A 24,618-nucleotide genomic window follows, 5' to 3' on the forward strand; every position below is an offset into this window, starting at 1 on the left:
AAACTTGGATCTATTTGTACACTGATAATCACAGACAACAAATTTAGAGGCAACCCAATAACATCAAATGCCTCTGACATTCTGTCCCACGTGTGCAACAACATGTTGATGGAGTGATGCTTTGTGATGAGGTCACCATACACTGCCCTATGGTACAGGGATAAGATCCTGTGAACAACAGTGGGACCATGTCACCAACATTTTAGTGACAATTTAATCCTGATGGATGATAACTTACTTGCACATCATGCTGTTCTTATGAATATGTTTCTTCAACAGAATGGAGTGGCCTGCCTATTTCCTAGACATGAACCAAAATGAACATTTGTGGGATCAACTGAAACAAGTAGTTTTTGGTTTTGACAACAACCACATATTCTGTGTATCTTACTAAGAATTGCCACTGAAGATTGGAACAATTTGGATGAGAACTGACATGGCAATCTCATTACCAGTGTGCCATTATGGATTCAAGCCTTTATCTGAGCAAAGGGAAGTTCCATCACACTGCTCAGCAGTGCTGTGAAGAAACCCCATGAGAAACAGATGATTTTATCTCTACAATTTTTTAAAATATTCTTTCAATATTATTATTATTATTAACATTATTATTATTTAATGATCTGCGAATGAATGTATATGTGCACCACAGTGTCAATTACTGTTTTCTTTGCATTGAATTTCAAAATACAGAGATGATACAAAACTTCTGATAATAAGGGTATTACCATATATACAGCTGGGTTGTGTAAATTAGTTGTAACAAGGTTGGTACTGCTCCACCTCCAACAGTGGATCCTGTTACACTATAGCACTGTCATGGCATCAGTATGATGCATCAGTAGCACATTAGAAGTGAAGTATTAACAGTTGTTAACTTGTTAATTATGGCCACAAGTTCTCATTATCACTCATACATAGCAAAGAAAAACTTAAAATTATTAAAGAACCAGATAACATTGGAAACTGTGCAATGAGAAGAAAGTGCAATGTGAGTTAGGCTTGTACTTGCAGCTGCTGACAAAGCAAATTGCAGACTCAAGGAATGAACAGTAATCACTGGGAATTTTGTGGCCAAGTGATTGCAAGGAAAAAACAGTGAATTTTCATTGCTACATGATAAATTTTTGCCATGAAGATTCCTAAACATTATCGCAAATTGTTAACAGGGGTTAAACATCAGTATATTTTGAGATGCTACTTGACAACAACATGAACAAGAAAGGAGAATGCATCATCATGATACAAACTGGCAGCAATGAGAAGAAAAGGTGTATAGTGATAATGTGTGTAACTGGCAACAGATGAAAGCTATCACCTACCACCTTATGTGTTATTTAAAAAGAAAACTATTCTAAAAATATCAATTAAATGCTTATTTGTGAGAGCATATATGAAGGGGTGGATGGATAATGACATTGAGGTTAACAAGGTGATGGAGTTACGTAACTTGTTGGTCCTGGACAGCTTCTACAGACACACAACTGAGGGAGTGCGAGACATGTTACAAAAAGGGAAAACTGACTTAGTCTTTATCCTTGGAGGCCTAACATCCATCTCACAACCAGTAGATGTATTTATGGATTGGCTATTCAAAGCTGCACTTAAACAGCAAAACACAAGTTAATGCCAAGTGAAAAAAATCAAATTGCTGAATTTTTCCTAGATTTTGAGTGCGTGAAATGTGCATGGGGCTCCATCCCTCTACCACTGGTAGAAAAATCCTTCAAAAACTTTCATATCACAAATTCACTGGACAGAACCAAGGATGAAACTATGTGGGAAGACGGCCATGCTGACAATGATTCTTCTACTAGTAATGGTGATGAATAGAATCATAACATAAGAACAATTTTTTGTAAATAAAACACAAACTAAAGCCAATATTTCTCTTTTTGTTTTTCCTGTCTTAAAATTAGGGTGCACAGATTATTCAATGGCATGAATTACTTCCATATATACAGCACACGGGGATCAGAGTACATGGCTACTTCAATGATTCAGGGAGTGCACTCTGAGTATAAATATTGAAATCATGGAGTGATGACAGTGGTGGATGAACCAAAACACATAGAATTAACATGGAATTAATGTGTGCATATTTTCATTTTTTGTTGCAGTCTAAGGAAATAGAGGAGCTTCTTTGTAAAAGCTCTCAGTTACAATAATGTGAATTCTAAGAAAGCATTATCAAATACATGGCATTCTACTACTTAAATAGCCATGTGCTGTGCTTCAGCACAATTTACAGCAGATAATAAAAGCCTCTATATGACATACATATAGTTGGAGTGTTGGTTGGTTGACAGGCACATAAACAAAACTGGAAACATTGCTGAGCTCTGCAAAAATGCCCTCCTACAGAGCTAACTAATATAACAAAACACACATCTACATAGTTCTTACCATTCACAATGTTCCACAGCTGCAGTAAAGAATATGCAGATATGTGAGTGTGTGTGTGTGTGTGTGTGTGTGTGTGTGTGTGTGTGTGTGTGTGTGTGTGTGTGTGTGTGAAAGGCATTGTCTGAAAGCTCAGTGACATTTCTAATCTCACTTGCACGCCTCTCAACACCTCAACTACTTGGAAGTGGGAAACTTTACTTTTTCCATTGTTTGGATCCCATCCTGTCCTTTCTAGCATTGTATTTCTGTAATGCTGGCAATAAACAGTATATGTCTTACATGTAACAAAATTCATACATACTAACTGGGAATTAAATTCTATAAAATTTTGTTTGCTTTTACAAGAAAATGACATCTTCAGAGTGTCAAAACATGGACCTAAACACCAAACAGAAAAGATAACTTTAGTAACCCACCAAAAATACCAGTTGAACATATGAACATATTGGTATGCATAACATCACCCATGTCCATTGAGTGTGTCTCTGGTGGGGAAGCCACTGATATTACAGCTGGTAACATAGAGATCAATAGTGAATCAGTATAAGTCTTCCCAGCAACTGGTTAACCCTCAGTTTTTCCTTTGTTAACTGTTGTTACCCCTCATGAAGTGACCTATAACCACTGCTATTATTTGCCTGGACTGGACTGGATCTGTTTTTGGATAATGGCTGCCATCCTTACTGATTTACTGCTTGACTAGAATGATGGTCCTATTATGAGCTTGTGTGACATTTTTGTGTAGAATTTCTATTTCATGACCATATGGTTTACACCACTATAAGACTTATTTGGAACTGTGTTGAATACTGTAATTTCAATATGCAAGCATAATGAAGTAGTTATGGATGAATTTACATTAATTTTACTCATGAAGTACTGTTATATGGTTTTGTGGGCTAATGGACAATTAAATCAAATCTAATTTTGCATTCAATAAATGTTTGTTTGCCATAAAGTGAGGGTTACAATAATACTAACTTATCTAACATATGCAGCTCTACCACAGCATCTGCTTTAATCTGAAAGGAGCACATAGGAGTTTTCTCATTTTCAGTGTTTTGAAAATATATGCTTCAGTTCTACACAAATGCAACTCACAAACATGAGCACAGTCTCTGACAGCTGAAGCCAGACAGTTTACTTCAAGATGTATATAAACATAAAATGGTCATTTCTTACAGTATAAACAAATCGTACTTCAGGTTGTCACCTTCAGCTCTCAACACATCTTTATAGGTGGTTGCATTTTCCCAGGAAATGATGATTATCCTTTCACTGCCCAGGCATCTTAATGTGCAGTTTTACCCCATTTGGGGTTCAAGACTTGAGTAGTATTCAACAATTATTGTTTTATCATTTGAAATGCAACCAATAAGGAAAATATGTTTTGTACCTCAGAAAACATGGCCCATATGCATTGCGACAAATGAATTCAGTCTCATCTTTCTAGTAAAGGGACACCAATTTACACTCACTTCTTTGATTGCTGTTTAATATCTGCTGTGTTGTGATTGATCTATGCATCATCTGCAGTGACAAACTGGCAGAGAACATTAATTATATTCTTTTTGAAATGCTCCATACATTCAATTTTACATTTAATTTTAGTCAGAATTTGACAAAAATGATATTCACATTGCACAGAGTTTTAACAATGACTCCTTATGTGAGATGTACCACTCACTTTCAGTGAGAAGCCTATGATATTATCTATTTCACACATCTTTACCCCCGACTACTACATATGATACTGTGCACTTTCTCAGTGTTTTCATCTGTATGGCAGTTTTTGAATCTACTTCAAATGAATCCTTTATATACATCACTTACATGGAAACTATGAGCACATTGTACAATACTGCCTCAATCAGATCAGAGCTTGAGTCTGATAAAGCTTGCTCTGGGCATTGTTTTACTGCTGAAGATGTTGTTATCGCACCATCATCAATGAGACAAGTTCCTGTCATGCTCAGTTAAACTATGAAACTTTCATAATTTATTAATTAAGGTTTCCATTATAGATATAAATAATATTTTTATCAGTGACTAATTTTGAACCCCTTGACTGCAAAAAGCTACTTTGGCCCACCAGCAGCCACAATTCACCCCCAGAGAATGTGTGTAGGGACAACATGAGTAATCCAGGTATGGCAGCTTAGTGTCATTAATGAAGAATTATACTCCACTTCCACCACTGACAACACAGGGGAGGAAGCCACTGTCAAACTGCCAATAAGATCTGGCTTGACTGAGGAAGAAAGATTGTGACTGATAGCTGTGTTGTGTCAGTTTTCAGATGCTTTTGAATCTGAAGTGGAGAAAAGACAGGCCAAGCAGCATATGGCAAAATACCATATAAACATTTGGGATCACTCAGAAGTTAGCCAACACTCATATAGAGTGTCACAAACTGAACAACACTACATGTGGAAGGAAGTGAAGGAAATGCTGCAAGATGACACCACTGAATCTTCAGAGAGTCCTTGGTCCCGACCTGTGGTATTTGCAATGCAGAGGGAAGCACAAGTTTTTCCTGTGATGACTATCAGTGACTGAACAAAATCACAAAGAAAGATGGCTGCACATTATTGTACTATGGGCACCCTAAATTCTTGAAAGGAGAAAAGAACTTCTCAACTATGGACATACAGGGAGGCTTCTGGCAAACTGAGGTTGATGAGGCTGACCAAGAGGAGACCTCCTTCATAATTGTAGATTGTAGATTTATTTTATTGGTCCTGTTGTCTACATAGCAGCTTATGCATAAGTCATGGACAAGTCAAGTTATAAATATACAGGCTGAAAGTAATTTCAAGGCATACATATGTCTAACAGGAGTTTAAAATTTACCCATTTCATCTTTGTAATACTCTAGACACCTTCAGACACATGACTGACAACCTGCTTCAATGCTGGTACTCAAAAACAACAACATAGGTTTGCTATCTGGATGACATTGCCACTTTTTGAAGGCATCTGAAGTATGTTCAGACTGCAGGTATCTTGTCTATCTGAAAAGTGTGTCTTTGCCACCCAAGAAATAAATATCTGGGGTCATCTAGTAAATGGCAAGGAGTCTGTCCTAATCCAGAGAAAATAAGAACAGTTACAGATTTTCTGATTGCTTGGCACGTTTGTGATGTGAGACATTTTCTTGGAATAAACTCATACCACCAGAAATTCAGGAAGAACTTCTGTACCAATGCATGTGCCTTGCAAGAACTACTATATGGAGATGCCAAATTTTCTTTGTCCTTAAGGAAGTCCTAACATCTTCTCCAGTCCTAGCACAGTATGCCTAGAATGTTGAGACAGAACTTCATACCAACACTAGTTGTTATGGGGTAGGTATAGTTCTAGTGCAAATTCAGGAAGGTGCTGAAATGGTGATAGCTTATGATTCCAGAGAACTTCACAAGTCCAAGATGAACTACTCTACAAATGAGATAGAGTGCTTCGCAGTTGGATGGACCATCAATGAGTTCCAGCCATATGTATTTGGCCAAACATTCACTGTTGCGACAGACCACCAGTCTCTTCATTGGCTGACTAGCCTGAGAAACCCATCAGGTCAACTGGTAAGGTAGACACTGAGGCTTCAGGAATATGACATCACAATGATATAAAAATGGGGGTGCAAACACAAGGATGCCAACCACCTTTCAAGAAATCCTTTGGCACAATGCAGCAGCATGAATCAAATCTCAGTCATTGCTGCATTAAGTGACATTGTCTTTGAACAGAGAGAAGATCCAGCGCTGCTGAAAACCATAGAAACCATTTAAAAGGAAGGCACTGACTGAAGGATAGTTACGAACAATAAACAGAGTACTGTGTAAGAGGAATTATGATGCAATGGAGTGGAAATGGTTGTTCATCATCCCAGATAATTTATTGCCATGATGGTACAACTCTGATCACCTGGGATTTGTGGAGACTCTAGACAGAATCAGCTGCAGGTATCACTGGCCAGGTCTCTACAGATGTATCAGACAATATGTCGCCCACTGTAAGGAATGCCAATGACAGTTTCATGTGCTGCGATTACATCTGGGGCATCTGGTATCAATTTTGCCTGGAGCAGTGCCATTCCACCAAGTTAGAATCGATATCTTCGGGAGGTTCCCAAAGTCAACAAACAGGAATCAATGGATGATAGTCTGCATTGACTACCTTGCCTGCTAGCTATCACCAAACCTGTGCCAACTGCCGAAACTCCAGAAATTGCAAAGTTCCTTCTAGAAGACACTTCTGCAATGTGGACCATCCCATGTGATGATCTCTGCTTATGGAAAAGTTTTACAGTCATGACTAGTATCAGAGGTAGTTTCATATTGTGACTTACCCACAGGATAACAACTGCCTAATGTCACAGATTTCTTTACTAAGACATTGTCAGATATGCCCTTGTTGATGTTGTACCAAGAAATTGGGATATAATAATGTCCATGCGACATTGGAATACAAGACAGTGAAGCAAAACACTATAGGCTTTACACAGTTCTTTTTTCTCCATGAAGACAAAGTGACAATGAATACACTGTTCCCATTTCAAACGGATGGTACCGATGATGACTGTGTGAAACACGTCAACATCAAGACTACAGCAAGACAAATGGCTTTCATATGGATGCTGGATGCCCAGGAGGAAGACTGATGGCATTGTAATTCCAAGCACCAGCCAATGAAATACAGCCAGGGAGTCTAATTATGGATTTCTCCACCTGTGCAGAAAGTGAGAGTGTCAGAAAAATTCCTAAAGCGCTACTTTGGACCATATCATATACTTCATCATATGTGGGATGTCAGATGTGTAGTCAACGATTATGAGCCTTCATTAAGAAGACAAAAGCACATAGACATCATCCATATCTTCAGGATGAAGCTGTACTAACATCCAGAGGAGCAGTTTGAGGTGGAAGGTTCAAGGTAACTGAAGGCCCATGATTGTGAACTTGCAATGGGAGAAGTTACCTGTGATATTCATCACAGTGAAGATGATGTAACAACACAAGCAGAGAGCAAGGATCTGCCAGTGCTGCCAAACAGAGGACCACTGACAAGATTTACATTGAGGATGCAATAGTAGTCCCTGGTGAGAACTTCTGAAACAACAAATCACGGGACCAATGCAGTGATCGATGGTAGATGTGGCATGGCATAATGGTAAGTGTTGTTGGTTGGTGTGCTGCAGTTCACCAATTCAAACCCAACTATCAACAATTATTTTTTATTTAATATTGTCATTTCTGAAATGTTCTTGAAATATCTCATGTTTGTAACATTTGTGTATTCTTGAATATTCAGTGCCTTTATAAGTACCATCATTTTGGAATATTCATTGTTTGAATAAATAGTTGCACTCTCCATGACAGAATCCAGTTCTGTATTAGATGTGTATTGGTGTGTGTAATAAATGTGCTTTCTGTGTTAAGTGTTGTACTTCAATGATGGCCCTGCCTTCAGATTTGGTCTTGGTTGTGGTTCCAACATGACAATGGATACAAGCATGATAAAAACAGAATTTCATTGTATCACTGCCATCTATGAACTACATCAAAAACATTTTAACTTGCCTTCTTAAAGTACCCATTGTCTCCCTTGACATTCCTGAAGAGCTGTATTTATGTCATGGGTTTATGTAATAAAATATGAAAGTATTTCATTCTCATAGAGATAGGAGGACATTTAATATTGCACGGGAAAGTTACAATATGCCATGAAAAATATATGTGGTGGAGGATGTCAATGAAAAAATGAGACAGTCAAGGAACATAACAATAATAAATTAACTGAAGAAAAAAGTTATCTGAATCTGGATTTGGTTTCCCATTTAGGTTACAATGGACTTTCAGACTGATAAGGGCACTGATGGGTACAAGAGACAGAGTGGCCCACGGAATCTTGGTGTGAGTTTCTACAACAAGAGATGTGATGGAAAAGAATCTTTGTCCATAGTGACAGCTATAACAGGTAGTAAAATTATCCTTTTTTGTTTTTTAACTTCTGTATATTTGCTAAAATTTGCTTAACATGTCTTTTGTTTGTAATAAAAATGTAAAAATGACTTTCAACTATGTCACAGAAGAAATACAGGTTTTCTGCTGCAGTTAATAACCTGTGAAAATATCTAAGTATTTTTTTCAAATTTTCTTCCATCAACAAGTTTTGTAGAAATTAATGAAGACAGCAAAATACATTAATTGAATTTTTTATTTAATGTTTATATTCACTATACAATTATAAATTTCTATAATGTCTGGCCCTTATCACATGTAAATGTGCAGATTTTGTCTATAAATTTATATGAACAAAAATAGTCCGTATGTTCCTTGAGTGAGCCTAAATTCTGTAACTTTATCCTGCTGGTCTTTATGTCAAAAATATCTGGGAATAATAATAAACCTCTTGAGCCACCTCAGAAGGAAAAGGATGAGTAATTTGGTTTAAGCTATACAAAAATTTGGTTTCGGCATTCCTTTTGGAGTTTTTTAAGTATGGATGAGGCACTTTGAATGTTCTAAGAGATCACATGATAGTCATGTAAATCTGCAAATATGAAAATTCCAGAAAAGAAACAACAAACAAAAAGGAGTAAAGACAAACACTGTCTCACTTCTCTGTGATGGAAGGCACATGGATACACATAACAGTTCAACACCTCAGAGAATAACTGAAGTGGTCAGGTGATGTACTACCAGTACTTTGTAAAGTGTATTTGTGCATAGCTCTGTATACAGATGCTATTGACATATCAATATGAAGGGCTGACTGGTGCAACGATTTCTCAGACTTACTTCAAATATAAATCTAACTCATGTACTTCAGCTAAATAATTTATCACACCTGAATCCAACACAAGCAGTTGCATTGTATGAGAAAAGACCTATATTTTGCCTTCCTGATACAAAACACTTTTACCAGTTTCTTAGAAAAATTCTAAGAATGAAAACAAAATATATATCAATTTGAAAGGCACATTTGAATTTATTCCAATAATATCTGGGTATATGTGAGAAAATGGGTGTGGTCATCATTTTATTATTCTGGAAGAGGTGCACTTTGAGTAGGTCTGGTCTGCTGTCTTCTTTTAGTAGCAATTTAGTCTATATTCACATTGATTTTTCTGTCTATTGATCTGTTTAGTTTTTGTCATAAACTGTTGATAATCAAACCATGACTTTGTTCATCTTAGCGACATTTCACCATGCAAAAATTGACTTCAAACCCAAAGAGAATCGATTTGACTGTTCTGGTTTTATTTGTTATAAAATCTGCAGAGTTCTCTGAAAGAATGTCAGATCTCTTTAATAATGACCAACCAACATTGTAAGAATACAGACAGTTGTTGACAAATTCTTGGTGAAAATTCTGAATTATGCTCTCATAACTACTTCCAATGAATCAGACGCAGCAATATAAATAGCAGCTGATGGGTAATGGGGTGTAGCCATTACAGAATACTGACTCATTTACAGAATCAGAAAAAGTTAACTCCTTTTCAGTTTGGCTTTTGTGAAAGAGTGTCCATGGGAAAAGCAAAGCAAGATGCCACAAATGAAGTCCTGACTTATCCAAACAAAAAACATTATCCTATTGGTTAAAGCCATATTGAGGTGAATCTGTGTCCTGGCAGAACTGCAAAAGGTGTGTCTCTTAACATCCCGTTGTCCCCACCAACCTTGTCAAAGTTACTTATTTGCTGTGGTTTTATTCGCATAGTTAGCAAATATTATAATCTTGTAAATACTTTTAATAAAAATGAAACATAGCAAAACTGAATGTGCACTGAGATTTGATACAAGAACTGCCTGGATTAAACACTTAGTATAGTGAATAGCAAAACAAATTGTGACTGACAATGCTTTGCCACGTTTCAGAGTTTTTTTCACATTAGAATAATAACAAAATGTCAAATAAATAAGTAACATAATTGGATAGATAAAAAATGTAGTCACCAGACAGTGACAGGAGAACACAAATATAAAACAGGGTTTTACTTATGCAAGCTTTCAGAGCCTGTGGCTCCTTCAAGCAGAAGGGTTGAAGGGGAAGGAAGAGGAGTGAAGGGAAAGGAACTGGAGACATTTAGGAAAAGGGGTAGAGTTTAGAAAGTCACCCAGAATTCTGGGTCAGGGGATACCGTATTTACTCGAATCTAAACCGCACTCGAATCTAAGCCACACCTGAAAAATGAGACTCAAAATAAAGGAAAAAAAAAAAAAAAAAATCCCGAATCTAAGCCGCACCTGAAATTTGAGACTTGAAATTCAAGGGGAGAGAAAAGTTTTAGGTCGCACCTCCAAATCGAAACAATGTTGGTCCATCGTAATATGAGACACAATTTAGGTAGAATGAAAGACGATACAGCTACAGTAGTTTGGTTCGAGTCGTAAGCTTAGCAGTTAAGCTTTACCAGGTAGCCACTGCTAGGCGTCAGGCACTCCGTCCGTATTTATACGGGTACCCTTCCTTTTTCACGTGCTTCGTCTGGTTTGAATTGATTGCTTATTTTGCTTTGATCTGATAAGTGCCGCTTTCTTTGTTATAGGTGTTTACGTCACTCTAAGCTGAAAATGCATTACTGTACTGTGTCATGCATTGTTTGTCGCATTTTGATAGTGTGTGTTTACGGCCTGTCGCCGCTCGCGGCAAGACTTGCTTTTGTGCGCGCTACCGCCGCTTAAAAAAAATGGCAAGAGACTGCTATTTGTTGTTACTTACACTGCTGCTTTCTTTGATAATGATCAACAAGAACCAAATAATAGACTGCGTATGATAGAACATGTTCTGAACGAGAGTTTAGCGAAAAATTTTCTCCATTTGAAAATCTTTGCGGCCGCTTCTTTAGTACATCAAATTCTGCACAGAAATTAGTCATCTTACGTTTAAAATCTAGTCAGTTGCCATGCTTCATTTCTGACTGTATCACTATTAGGCATAAGAATAATACGAATATAAACATGACACGATACATATTTTCTTCTGCGTTTACTGTTGTCTCACTCTAGTTTCATAGTTTATTACGCAGACAGGATTTAAATGAGATAGCAGCAAACACAAAAGAATACATGTCAAAATGTTTATATTCGTATTATTCTTATGGTGAAGAGAATACTGCATGTGATTCACATTTCATCAGGTTCCTATTAGCAACCATCTCTTCTCACGGGTAGGAAAAAACTCGGAACGTAGAGTTGGCCATATTGACAAACATCCCTAGCAGTCTTGCCAGTCGGATTTTCGTAGTACATTGAAATTCTGCTACATTCGAAGATGAACAATACGGAATTTGTATTTACTTCGTTGGATAATGTATGAAAACGCAGTGGTCGAAACTCGGGGCGGAGAAAAAAAAAGCTCGTCTTCTACTTTTTTTTAAATTTATTTACTGATGCAGAGGTTTTGGCGCTACATATATTCGACGGCAGAAGTTAGTTGTGGCGGCACCTATCAACATTTTTCAGAACTTCTGCTTGCTTGCTTTGCACTCGATTCTAAGCCGCAGGCGGTTTTTTGGATTACAAAAACCGGAAAAAAAGTGCGGCTTAGATTCGAGTAAATACGGTACTTAGGGACAGGATGAGAAGGAAAGACTCATTGTTAGGGGCTGCATTGGACTAGATTTGAAAACCTGAGAGCTAGAAGTTGGAAGACAGGGTAATATGCAAGACAGAGATTACTGATAAAACATCATGTGTGAGTTAATAGAATGAAAAACTAAGTACATAGTACATAAAAGAGGTGAGAGATGTACAGTGCAAAATAGACAGGCCAGAAAACAAAAGATGTAGAAAATTAAAACAGACTGAAGAAATGCTTAGATAGAAGAAATTAATGTAAATTACGGCCAGATGAGTGGCCAAGAACATGCTGTAGCACTAGTTCTCACCTCTGGAGTTCTGAGAAACTGGTGTCTGGAGGAAGAATCCAGATGATGTGTGTGGTGAAACAGGCACCGAAGACATGACTGTCATATTGTAGAACATGTTCTGCAAAAGGATATTGTGTTTCTGATATACACCCTCTGCCTATGTCCATTCATCCAACTGATAACTTGGTGGCAGACATGCTGATGTAAAAGTCTGAACAGTGTTTATGTATTAGCTGGTATATGACACATGTCGTTTCACAGTTAGCTCTCCCTTTCATAGTATAAGTTTTGCCAGTTACAGGACTGGTATAGGTGGTGGTAGGAGGGTGCATACGGAGGAGTCTTGTAGCAGAGATGGTCATAGAGGTAGGGGCCATAGGGTAGGGAGATGCGTGCAGACGAAGCATAGGATCTGGAAAGGATGTTGCAGAGATTGGAAGTGTGATGAAAAGCTATTATAGATGTGGTGGGAAAAATATCGAACAGAATGGATGTCATTTCAGGGCATGATTTTAGGAAGTCATGGCCTTGTTAAAGTAGCCAGTTAATACATTCAAGAACAGTATAAAATTTAGTGACAAGTGGTGTGGTCAAAAGTTGTCTCTTGGAGGGGTCAGCAATATCAGGATTGAATGTTATGGCATGGGAAAACTGCTTTTGAAATAAGCTGGTGGGGTAATTATGTCCAGTGAAAGCTGAGTTGAGAATGGTGGTGTATGGCTATAAGGAGTCTGCATATGAACAAACACACACATCAAAAAAGTTTTGCATCACCTCAGTTCTGAGAGTTCTGGAACCTGTACAGAAAATTGGAGTAGAAATCAACATAAACATCCTTTCCACCCTTTTTATTGCTCATGAAATCCACAACTGCATGTTGTACCACCATACAGCGAGATCTTCAGAGGTGGTGGTCCAGATTGCTGTACACATTGGTACCTCCAATACCCAAAAGCACATCCTCTTCCATTGATGTATGCCTGTATTCATCATGGCATACTATCCACAAGTTCATCAAGGCAATGTAGGTCCAGATTGTCCCACTCCTCAACTGTGATTCAGTGTAAATCCCTCAGAGTGGTTGGTGGGTCATGTCATCCATAAACAACCCTTTTCAGTCTGTCCCAACCATGTTTGATATGGTTCATGTCTGGAGAACGTGCTGGCCACTCTAATCAAGCAATTTCATCATCCTGAAGGAAATCATTCACAAGATGTGCATGATGGGGGTGCAAATAGTTGACCATGAAGACAAATGCCTCACCAATATGCTGCTGATATGGTTGTACTATCGGCTGGAGGATGGCATTCATGTACCGTACAGCCTCTACAAATTCATGTATAACCTTGTACACAAAATCATTAATGTTTAGTTACACTTTATATACTTACTACATTATCCTTTTAATAAGAATGATTTTCAAGTAGCGTTAATCTGCACCTTTATGTTTTTCAGTCTCATTTCTACTAGAATACTCCACAGCAGTCTATTATCTCATAGGCAAGTTTCAATCAATCAGAAATTTTATACTGCCGTTAAACTACTACTGGCACATTGCCGTCCATGAAATTCAACAAATATTTGTCATAAGAAATTAAACTGTTATGCTACTACTATTGGCATATTGCCATCCTTTCAATTTGATCAAACATTCTTTACACTTTACACATTTTCTCCCTACCATGTCAGCACGAAGCCATTCTGCACTTATTTATATCTGAATGCATCATATAGATGTCCACTTCACATGGTTACAAATAAAACAGACACAATACCTATACATTTCACAAATACATGGAGATAGAAGAACTTTACACTTACACCATCAGAGGCAAGCAGTCCACAACAGCAACCCATACTGATGATTTTGTTGTCTTTGCTATATAATGTGATGATACATTGCATAACTCCAGACTTTCCCAACTGTTGTTGATTTCGACAACTGTCAGTCCATTCTCCCATCTCCAACCCCAGCATACAGCTCCAGTACAATTCCATGAAACAAAACGAAGTGCCTTATTTTAAAATAATTTTAAATAAACACGTTTTCATACACTATTACAGTATAGATATATAGTATGTAATGTTTTGTTTTGATTTTGAATGCTCATAAATAGTGCCACTGTTTACATTGTACTGCAACAGTGGTTTTTATTTTGGTCACAGCTGTCTACATACAGCTAGGGCATTGCTGTTTGCACTGTTTAAGAGCTCTGTGTTTGCTTGCACTATTTGTTATTACTGGCCTGCTTTGGTAATGAATCACATCACTAGCCAGCATCACCTACAATACTCTTTAAGTCTTACACCCTCAGAGGCTTACAATTGTAATTCACAGATATATCAAGAGAACCTATTAGAATATCGCTTCAAACATAATGCACAAACACTCTTTTATTGAATTGTTGCTTCAGTCCTCTGTATGAGGTATCATTCCTTCTATGTTTGAGTGTCATTGTTGCTACAAAAAGTACTAGTGGACCTCTATCCATTTAATTGCTATGTATTTTCTGCTGACTTTCATATATGAGTGTTATCTGACTTCGTAAATGATTGGCCAACTTTCATGTCACCTAGTAACCACACTTCTCCTTTCCCTCACTATGTTGGTGCTGATTACCTGATTCTTAGGTAGACCTCTGTTCTACCTTCCTTTCCTATTTAAAACCAGGGTGTGTTTTTAATCTCTGCACTTCATATTATGTGGCATTCTATTTAAATGTTATTTACTATGTTCATGTTTTTATCAGATTTCCATGTCAATGTTGTATCTTATGTAGACAATATGTTTACTCCCTTGCACTTCATAAAATAGTTGGCACAAATCACTTTGCCCACATATGCTACTTAATTGGCAACTTACACATTGCCTTTTGCCTTTTCTCCCTCATTCTTCATAAATGATTGGCTAACTTTCATATCACCTAATGACCACACTTCTTCTTGCTCGTAACATGTAAATAACTGGCCGACTTTTCTGTCTCATAACCTATAACTCTCCACTTACCTCTTTTCTCTCTCTGTACATAATTGGCCAACTTCCCTGTCATCTAATGGACATAACTCTCCATTAACTATAATCCTTTTGACAGGACTGTTCCTAGCCTATCAGTGTATCATAATTAATTACAGCAGAAACCACTTCACCATTTAAATTCATACTAAAGAGTAACAATATGTCTATTTTAACAAATCTTTTCATAATCTCAAGACAACATTTACTTACTTTCATTATTTCTTGCCACTAGAATTTCTTCTAATGCACATTGTCATATTTGCTTACCTCACCCTCTCCTTCTGCAGCCTTCAGCTTATTCTTATGCCTTATTTCACCTGTGTTATATATTATAGCTCTTGTCGTACTTTTGTATTCTTAAAATATTTTCAAACACAAAGATTTGTTTGTTGTTGCTGTAAATAGTTAAAAATTGTTCCACTATGTACTTTTGTAACATGTGTTTTGTTATATGCATTAATATGGTACTGGTGTCTTGTTGTAACTATATACTGAATTCTCTTGCTGGTGTATCTGTAACCCTGTACCTTGTATAGTTGGGCCTCTCCACATGTATCCTGTCAAATATACGTTTTTCATTTGTGCTACTAAGATGCTTATTCTGCTGGGTTACTTTGTTTCTGTCATAGCTTGTTTCTTTATTGTCGTATTCAGTATAATAAAATTTCCTCATCTTAACCTTGATAGTGAAGAATATTAAAGAAGACAGATATAGTTCTGAATGAAAGAAGGGGAAGAACTAACACCAGAAAAAGAAAATAAGGTATGCTGTCAGTTAACTTGGACACCTGTTAATCATCAGTTACCTAGCAATACAAAGAATGTTATTGCCCCCTGAGGTTAGCATTCATAATGTTTTTTCATGTCACTGACTGACATTTTATGTAATGATTGATGTGACAGTACTTCCATAGTATATAATGAAGTACTTTATTCAAAACTTTCTCAAATACAGCCACATAGAACTGAAGTGATATCTTTGTCTCCCATAGACTAATGCAGTATACCTTTGACCATTTCTTGCTAGCGGCCTCTGACACAAGCTTGCTATCAAGCCCTTGTTTATTACCAGCTTGATGCCAATGAACTTTGGTATGGAACCTTTTAGAACCTTACTCCTAACCATTTGCAATATATGACTTTTTCACCAACAACCCTTCTGTCCACAAATACTCCACTTCTCACTCTGTTTTCTATGCTGCCAGACCCATATGTTTTATATGTGTTACTTTCCCTTGTTTCCCATGATTTTGCTTCTCCTTCTTGCCCACTGGCCACGGAATTCAGTTTTTGTTGTTCTGCCATGTTTTCAGGAATGATGCCATCAGAATGCCTAATGAAGGCTACTGGATATAAAGTCCCCTTACTAGAGAAATGCTGGAATTTATAAACATTAGTGTGATTTGTTATGTCACTTACATGAACAATATCTCTCTCTCTTTCTTGTTCACACCAAATTTATACTTTTTATATAACTTCATTTTCTACTTTGTTTTGCATCTCAGGGAGTACTTTTTGCTCTATTTCTGTCAGTTTACTCTGAATCACAATTGTCTTGCATTTTCAAGAGGATTCTACATGTGAAATATTACAATTAAGTATTTCATGGTCTTTTTGATACTTTGTGAATTATTCCACTGTATCACATGCTTATACTGGACATTCTTTCATAGCTTTTCTTTTCTCATGTCTTACATTACTAATCTGTTACTTGTTGTTTCTATCAGCCCATTTTGATCCTGCAAATTCTTATTTAAGTTTTTGGGTTTACGGTCAACCTTTTGATTAATTTGTGACTTAGAAACTTATGATTTTTTACACAATTCTTTTGTTTCATAATATACTTTCCTACAATATCCCACAGTTTAACTTCAAGATGCGTGCATTAAACTTGGCATTAATTTGAGTTGTTCCTACATTGACTTCTTTTAATCCCTTACCTATTTTCTCTATTTTTGTTTTTTTTTTGTTTTTCTCGATTCCTCTTTATTTTCCTTTTTCGCCTCTTTTTGTACTTGCAAAATTTATTTTAGCATAAACCTTACATACTTATCATCCTGAGTTAGCAAAATGTCAGCTGATGCTGTATCATGATTTGCTTCTTTTTCCCTGGACATTTTACTAATACTAATGTTCCAGTAACAAATCTTATACTGCTATATGCAAGTGCAACACTTAAACACTATTTTTCTTTCTTGATACAGCCATGGATTCTTATAGTTGTGGGCTGCACCGCTGGCTGCAGCTCAACTGTCATGGTGTGCTGAAGCTGGCACTTCTCAAATGCACCCTGTACTGCTAACTGCACCAGCCGCTGCTTGCTGCTGCTGCACCTGTTGTCTGTGGCTGCTCTGCATTCTGTGCCATCTTGTAGCATTAAGAATCATGAGGTGATGATTAATAATGTAATCCTTTGGATTACACACACAATGTTAACTTTTACTCTCATAGCACTTCAGGACTTCCTATTCCTCACTTATCAATACTACCTTCATTGTAATGGAAAATCTGATTTTGCAGCATCAGACATCATAGTTCAACATAAGTTCAAGGACAGTTCAAACACCATTCAAATCCTTCTTATCACAGTTCTTATACAGTTCTCTGGTCATTCACATTTCACACGTGAAAGGAAGAGAGTGGGAGATATATATGTGTATATGATAAACCCCTTTCATCAAAGAATTCTCTCCTTCATACCTCCTCTGTATTACAACAGATGGCATGTCACTGGCCTCATTAGTACCAAGATTGCAGTACATGTGAGGTGCCTATTTACTTCCACAACCCAAAGTGCAATGCATAAGTTCTAATTAATGTTCAGCAACCAACAATCTTCTATAGTTGTTGTCCTGTGCACAGAAAACAGCATGTAGCTCATGAATCCATTATCTTGAGGCTGTAATAAAATCTTAGCATGGAACTTATATTCTATAAATAACTAAATATCCAGTAAGTTTATTTATACAGGATGCTGCCTACTTTTTATTAGCAGATCACAAGAAATTGCACAGTTACAATCCACTTTAGTGTCTCAAATAATTTCCATTCTTTGAAAAAATAATGAACTGTGTATTTCAGTAATTACTGTCACTCTGTCCTCAACTACATGTCCAAATAAACATATATTTTTAATAAAGTTTTAACCTGATACTCACTGCAGCAGACAACATGTGTGTTCTCCAAGACTGTCAGTCCAGCTCTCACATTTACAAGCCGTACATTGATAATAAAATGTTAACTGAAGCCGAATGTGGCAGACAACATGTCAGTCTTCTGGGCCAGCTGAACCAGCTCTTATCTTACAGCTGAATAACTTTGCCCTCCATCCAAGTTACGGGAGATCTGAAGATCACCGAAGTGCTTCATCTGCCTTTCTGTTTAGCAGCTGTTTATTATTCTGCTGGTTACTAACATTTATGAAACAATGGAATAATATCACACTATTGAGAGATACTTTAATATGAAATTTGAGTAAATACGCTGTTTGTTTTTCTAATATTAATAACAAATGATTATCATTTTGGTGCACAACTTCCAAACACAGCAGCCAATTGTGGAGAAGGACCACAATTTAGGCAATCCTTCTCACGAAACTCGCATCAAACAAACTACCTGTCTTTGGTACATCACACCACATTGTGTTGCCTTTCCACTGCTGTGTACTCAACTTCTCTAAGCAGAGTTTCTAGTTGCTTAATATGATGGCTGTAAAGCAAGAAATATTACAGAAGGAGCCATTATGTTTCCATTGGCCATGCCCCTTATTTGTCTGTATGTCTGCCCTCAAAGGTGAAATAGCTGTTGGTAAGTATAAAGTTGATGAATGTGGCAGGAGGGGTATTGTAAGTTTGGAAACAGGTAGGCTCTGATTGAGGAAATGTTCAACAGCAGACAGACCACGTGCATGGTGAACGTTGTTATAGAGGAGGTGACATTAATGACGAAACGAATGGGGTGTGGTGGGTGTTTTTAATACATATGCCTGCCATCATTGGCAATGATATGGCGCAGATGAATAGCAAATTTCTGCATGACATGCTGAAGTATCAGAACTTTGATGCTGTTGATAACTTCCTGAGTGGCTGTTTTCAGCTCAGAAATGGTTTTTGGGTTGTTGCTGCGCACCTTGTCTTTAATACAGCCCCACAAAAAGGAGTCACATGTTTTCAGATCCAGAGCATATGGTGGCCAATCAAGGCACATGGCAGTGCCCTCTGGGTACCCCAGAGCCAGAATGTGGTCCCCAAAGTGCTCATCCAGGATATCAAACACTCTTCTGCTTTGATGGGGTCAAGCTCCATCTTGCATGAACCACATCTTATTGAAATTAAGAGTCACATTGGATAATGGGGATGAAATCATCTTCCAAAACCTTCACATATCATTTGGTAATCATCATGCCATCAAGGAATACTGCATTGATTATTCCATGACTGGACATTGCACACAACACAGTCACCTGTTAGGGTGAAGAGACTTGTCGATCATGAAATGCAGATTCCCTGTCACCTAAATGCACCAATTTTGCTTATTGATGAAACCATCAAAATGTATGTGGGTTCCATCTCTAAACCAAACCACGTAATTCACATCATGCCTTGTGCCTGACCATGCAGTTTGAGTGTTCTAACACAAACCGTTCAGAAGTTATGATGATTTTATTTCATATAGTTCAATAATTGTCATCCTGTATTAATCAGTTATTTCGACAAGGCCATGTCCTACTAAAATGATGCGCTGAAAGTTGGTCCATTCTGTCTGAGATTTTGCCCACCACACCTAGATTAGCTTTCCTTTGCCCTCCCAATTTCTTCAATATCCTTGGCTGACCTTATGCTGTTTCTGCATCCATCTCCCTACTCTGTGGCTCTTATGCCCATGACCATATCCACTGAAAGACTTGCCCTTTGCACTCTCCTACCACTTCTATCAGTCCTGTAACTGGCAAAACATATACTATCAAAGGAAGAGCCACCTGTGAAATGACACATCTACCAGCTGTTATGTAAACACTGTTCGGTCTTTTAAAGCGGCATGACTACCGCAACGTTACCAGTTAGGATAAATGGACATAGGCAGATTGTCTATGCTGACAATGCACAAAATCCTGGTTCAGATCATGCTCTTCAACATGACAGTAATGACCTGTATGCTTGTTTCACCACACACACCATCTGGATTCTTCCTCCAGACACCTGTTTCTCAGAGCTTTGCAGGTGGGAACTGGCGGCACAACAATTCCTTGGTTGTCACCACCCATCTTGACTTAATTTTCGTTCATTTCTTCTGTCTCGGCATGTTTCACAGTAACTACTCCTTTCTTTACTCCATTTTAGTTTTCTAAATCTTTCATTTTATGACCTGTCTATTTTTTGCAGTCCTCCTCCCGCCTCTGTTACGTGCTATGCACTTAGTTTTTCATTCTTATTAACTCAGTGTAATGTTTTAGCAGTAATCTCTATCTTGTGTATTACCTTGTCTTCCACCTTTAAGCTCTCAGGTAATCAAATATTGTCTGGTACAGTCCCCTACAATCAATCGTTCCTACTCTTCTGGTCCGGTATGCTTCCTTGACTCATTGTTCTGGATGACTTTTCCAATCTGTATCCCTTTTCCTGAACCTCTCCAGTTCCTTTCTCTTCCCCTCTCTTTCTTTCCCCTTCAACCCTTCTGCCAGGAGTAGGGGTCACTGGCTCTGAAAGCTTGCTTAAGTAAAACCTTTTTTATATGTATGTACTCCTGCCACTACTTGGTGAGTAGATTTTTCATCCATCGAATTAAATTATATTATCAAAAACTGATTATTTTGATTGTTATAGTACATAAGTAAGACCTACTTCCTGTGGACTCACAACATCAGATGCTAAAGTAATGTAGCCGATGAACAGTGATGGGACATACATTTATTTACAATGGTTTAGAACTTGGATTATAGGCAGAGAGCCCAGCATATCCCATAATATTCTTAATCACCCACAGACAGTATATTCTTGAATTCTGTTTTATTTACACAGCAGATCATATTAACCAAAACTCGAGAGCAGTACAAGTACTGGCCACAGTGACAAGTAAATTACATACACCTTCCACATTTTTTGGTTGCTGTCTCCACTGTTGACCTTGCTCCCAAGCTGAAAAAATTAGAAAGCTTTGACCACATTGCGTATTTGGTCCAGCACCTTCTGTTTGACCTTTGAGATGTAACAATATGATACTGAAGTAGCTGCTAGAACTTCATTATTGGATATAGCAAGCTGTGTAGGTGGCAGCTGTGTGAACAAAGTGCACTATTGCCACATAAATCATGTTAGTAATACACTACTGCTTGGCACAAGAAATTCCTTTATGATGTTTTTTGGATGAGATGACACCGTAGAAATGACATTGTGACAACAACATGCATTTACAGTCATGGGACGAGGAGTAAGGCAACTTACCTCCCCCTGCCTAATATTCTTAAGCCTTCTTTTTTCTTAGGTTTTTTTTATGCTTCCCCTCTCCCCCACCTCCACACCCCTCTGTGTCTACATCATTGATGGGGACCACACTTTTGCCACCCCTAGGTATGGCCCTGTGCATGACTGCTCATTACCATATGCAATTTTACATCATAGCATGAAATACTGTTGTTTTCATGTTACCTTGCATTTGTGGTTTGTTTTATTAAAAATTATTTCTTTATTAATAGTTATAATAAACTTTTATATCAGAGGTATACATCCACGTAATTTGATTCCATTGGGGAATACCTTAAGACTAAATCTTTCTACTCGATTTTTCCATTGGTGCTTGGCAGAACATGACAGTAATATTAAATGGAAAACACTTTCCTAACATCCTGCAAAATTATATTATTTGGTCACAAACTGGCTTTCAGCTTCTTAAGCAATGATAAGGTGACAAGCGAATGTTGCAAACACAGATCAAGTGACATGTGAATTACACACACATTAAATATATGTAAAATATGAAAAAGATGGCATTTAGAGAATTTACAAGGAAAATTATTACCTTTTGTATCAAACAGAAACAGTTACATTTAACTAAAGATGAAAAATGAAGTTTTCCATATGGAGATACATTTAATAGCTCATGAAAATTAAAGTTAAATTTACAATTTTTAGTCCAGTATTTGTATAATTAAAACTTAATTTAACAGGGGGGAGGGGGAAGGAAACTGACTTGGTCACTCTGTGACAGATGTTTATTGATTTTCAGTGTTTTCAATGCGGTAATCTTTCTGCTTTTCTTAACAAAATATAAAATTCACACTTGGCATCATGTGGATGGTTTTCTTAACCTCCGGCTTCATGTTCAGATACCTAATTGCCGCAGATGAGCCTGACTGACCAACATATACTTGATGACACTGCTTACATGGGATTTTGCGCATACTGCTCTGTCCCAGAGGTTGAATTTCGTCTTTACTGCTGAATCAAAAATTTTGTAGGCTGTTAGTGAGGTTATCTGAAATTTTGACAACATGTGGGATGGTGCACTAATTTTTGTTATTGTTGACTGTAACTTTAAGGATTTTCATTTTTTGTAGTACGTTATTGATCAGGTCAGAGCTATAGCCATTACTGAAAGTGATAAGTTTGATGGTCCATAGTTCTGTTTCAAAGAGAGATGCAGGTAATGGAAGAGAAATGAAGCAGTGCAGCTTGAAATGGAAAGCTGCATGTTTGTGATTGTATGGGTGTTGGAAGTTTGCAGGAATTACTGTATCTGTAGTATGGTTCTTTGTAAATGCTAAATAAGTGTTGTCTTGTGCTAATTCCTATATCATTCCAGGCAAATGCCAGGATGTTTCCTTTGAAAGGGCATGGCCAACTTCCTTCCCTGTACTTTCCTTATCCAATGACCTCGCTGTTTGGTCTCTTCCCCAAAACAACCCAACCCAGAGTCTTGTGATGTAGAACATCTGGCCTAAGCAAAGAAAACTGAGAACAACTCTTGTAATGGCTGTAAGTTTGTATTGCCCTTATATGGCCAACTATGTGCAGTATATAGTTTTACAGCTAAAGCCATTTCTCACTTCCCAGCCTCCATTGCTCACTGGACTCTCATCTCTTGAAGATTCCAGGAGTCTTCTAGATGGTCAACCTTGTTTCTTTTTCATCTCCCCAATCCAGCTCCATATCCTCTTTTGTCATCTATTGTTATCTGTTCCTTCCAAATGGCCATACAGTAGTAACCTCTTGCTATCAACAACTTCCATTATGTACAATGCCACACCTTTAATTTTTATGAGCTCTTCATTTCTGGTGTGCTCTAATCTTGAGATTTCAACTCTTAGTATCTAGTAATCCATTTCCATGAGGAGTAGTTGATCTCTTTCTCTCTTGCTTTATTTCCCAAATGTGAAACTCATTAATACATGTGCTTTTTACCATTGTTTTGTATATAATTTTTTCAGTCAGCCTTCTTGAGGGAGTAAATCTGACCTGAAATCCTGATTCCCCAAACTGGGAAACGACTCAATGGAACTGCAATTTGTCCAACAGAAAAAAAGCATGTTATCCAAAAGTTCCCAACCAAGCCTCAGACCTGGATGAGTGTAACAAAAGAAACATTCAGCTGTCTGTAATTAATTGAGTTCATTTCTGGGTATGACAATTAGTGTGTAATGTAGTAATATTCCTTCCTTTCCCTAAAGATCTGGGACAAATCAACTGCTCCATAATGAGTTTAGTTATGAAAGTTCTAATATGAGAGCACTGATATTTAGTATCATGTACATTTATTTGTTCCTCTGTCACCCAGTGACCCACAAAGATTCAAAGGGAAGCACCATAAATTTCCACTAAATTTTTTCTTGGTGAAATTCTAGATCATGTGTCCTTTTCTGATGTGAACTCCCAGCTTCATTTTGCAGTCTGATTCTATTCACTTTATCAAACCATGGTAGCATAACTGTTTCCTATGTCTATGTAGCACTCCCACATCAGCAATGTGTGAATGCAGGCAGTTTGTGAGCATTTCATATGCATAATAGCATTCATTTATTGTTTTATTTATTTACTGCTGTGTGCTTGTTAATGCACAACAGGTATTATAGTACAATACAACAGCAAATCAGTGAAATCCATTCACCACATGGTGGTTTTCAGAGTATATATGTAGATGTGGATGTAGATGAAATGAGAGTTGTGCCTGTTGGATACCACATTCACTGACAGAACCCAGAAATGCACAAGAATGGTGCCATTTTGATAACAATAGGAGTTAACTTTTACAGTCTTACATTAATGGCTAATGATCAATGGACAGAGACTGAGTGCAGTTATGGCCTAGCTATGTAGTAATCATAGT

At 37.4% G+C, this 24,618-nt stretch overlaps 1 protein-coding gene across 2 annotated transcripts in view; it reads left to right on the plus strand.

Moving 5' to 3' along the window:
- Positions 1 to 24,618, plus strand: part of LOC124595969 (hemolymph lipopolysaccharide-binding protein-like) — a 73,800-nt gene that overhangs the window by 15,682 nt on the left and 33,500 nt on the right. For both annotated transcript variants that reach the window (XM_047134908.1, XM_047134907.1), the window contains one exon: positions 8,247 to 8,382. In XM_047134908.1, coding sequence (XP_046990864.1) covers positions 8,247 to 8,382 — 136 coding nt within the window. The remainder of the gene's footprint in view (positions 1 to 8,246; positions 8,383 to 24,618) is intronic.

This window comes from Schistocerca americana, chromosome 2 (assembly GCF_021461395.2).
Source record: "Schistocerca americana isolate TAMUIC-IGC-003095 chromosome 2, iqSchAmer2.1, whole genome shotgun sequence".
Lineage (NCBI taxonomy): Eukaryota > Metazoa > Arthropoda > Insecta > Orthoptera > Acrididae > Schistocerca > Schistocerca americana.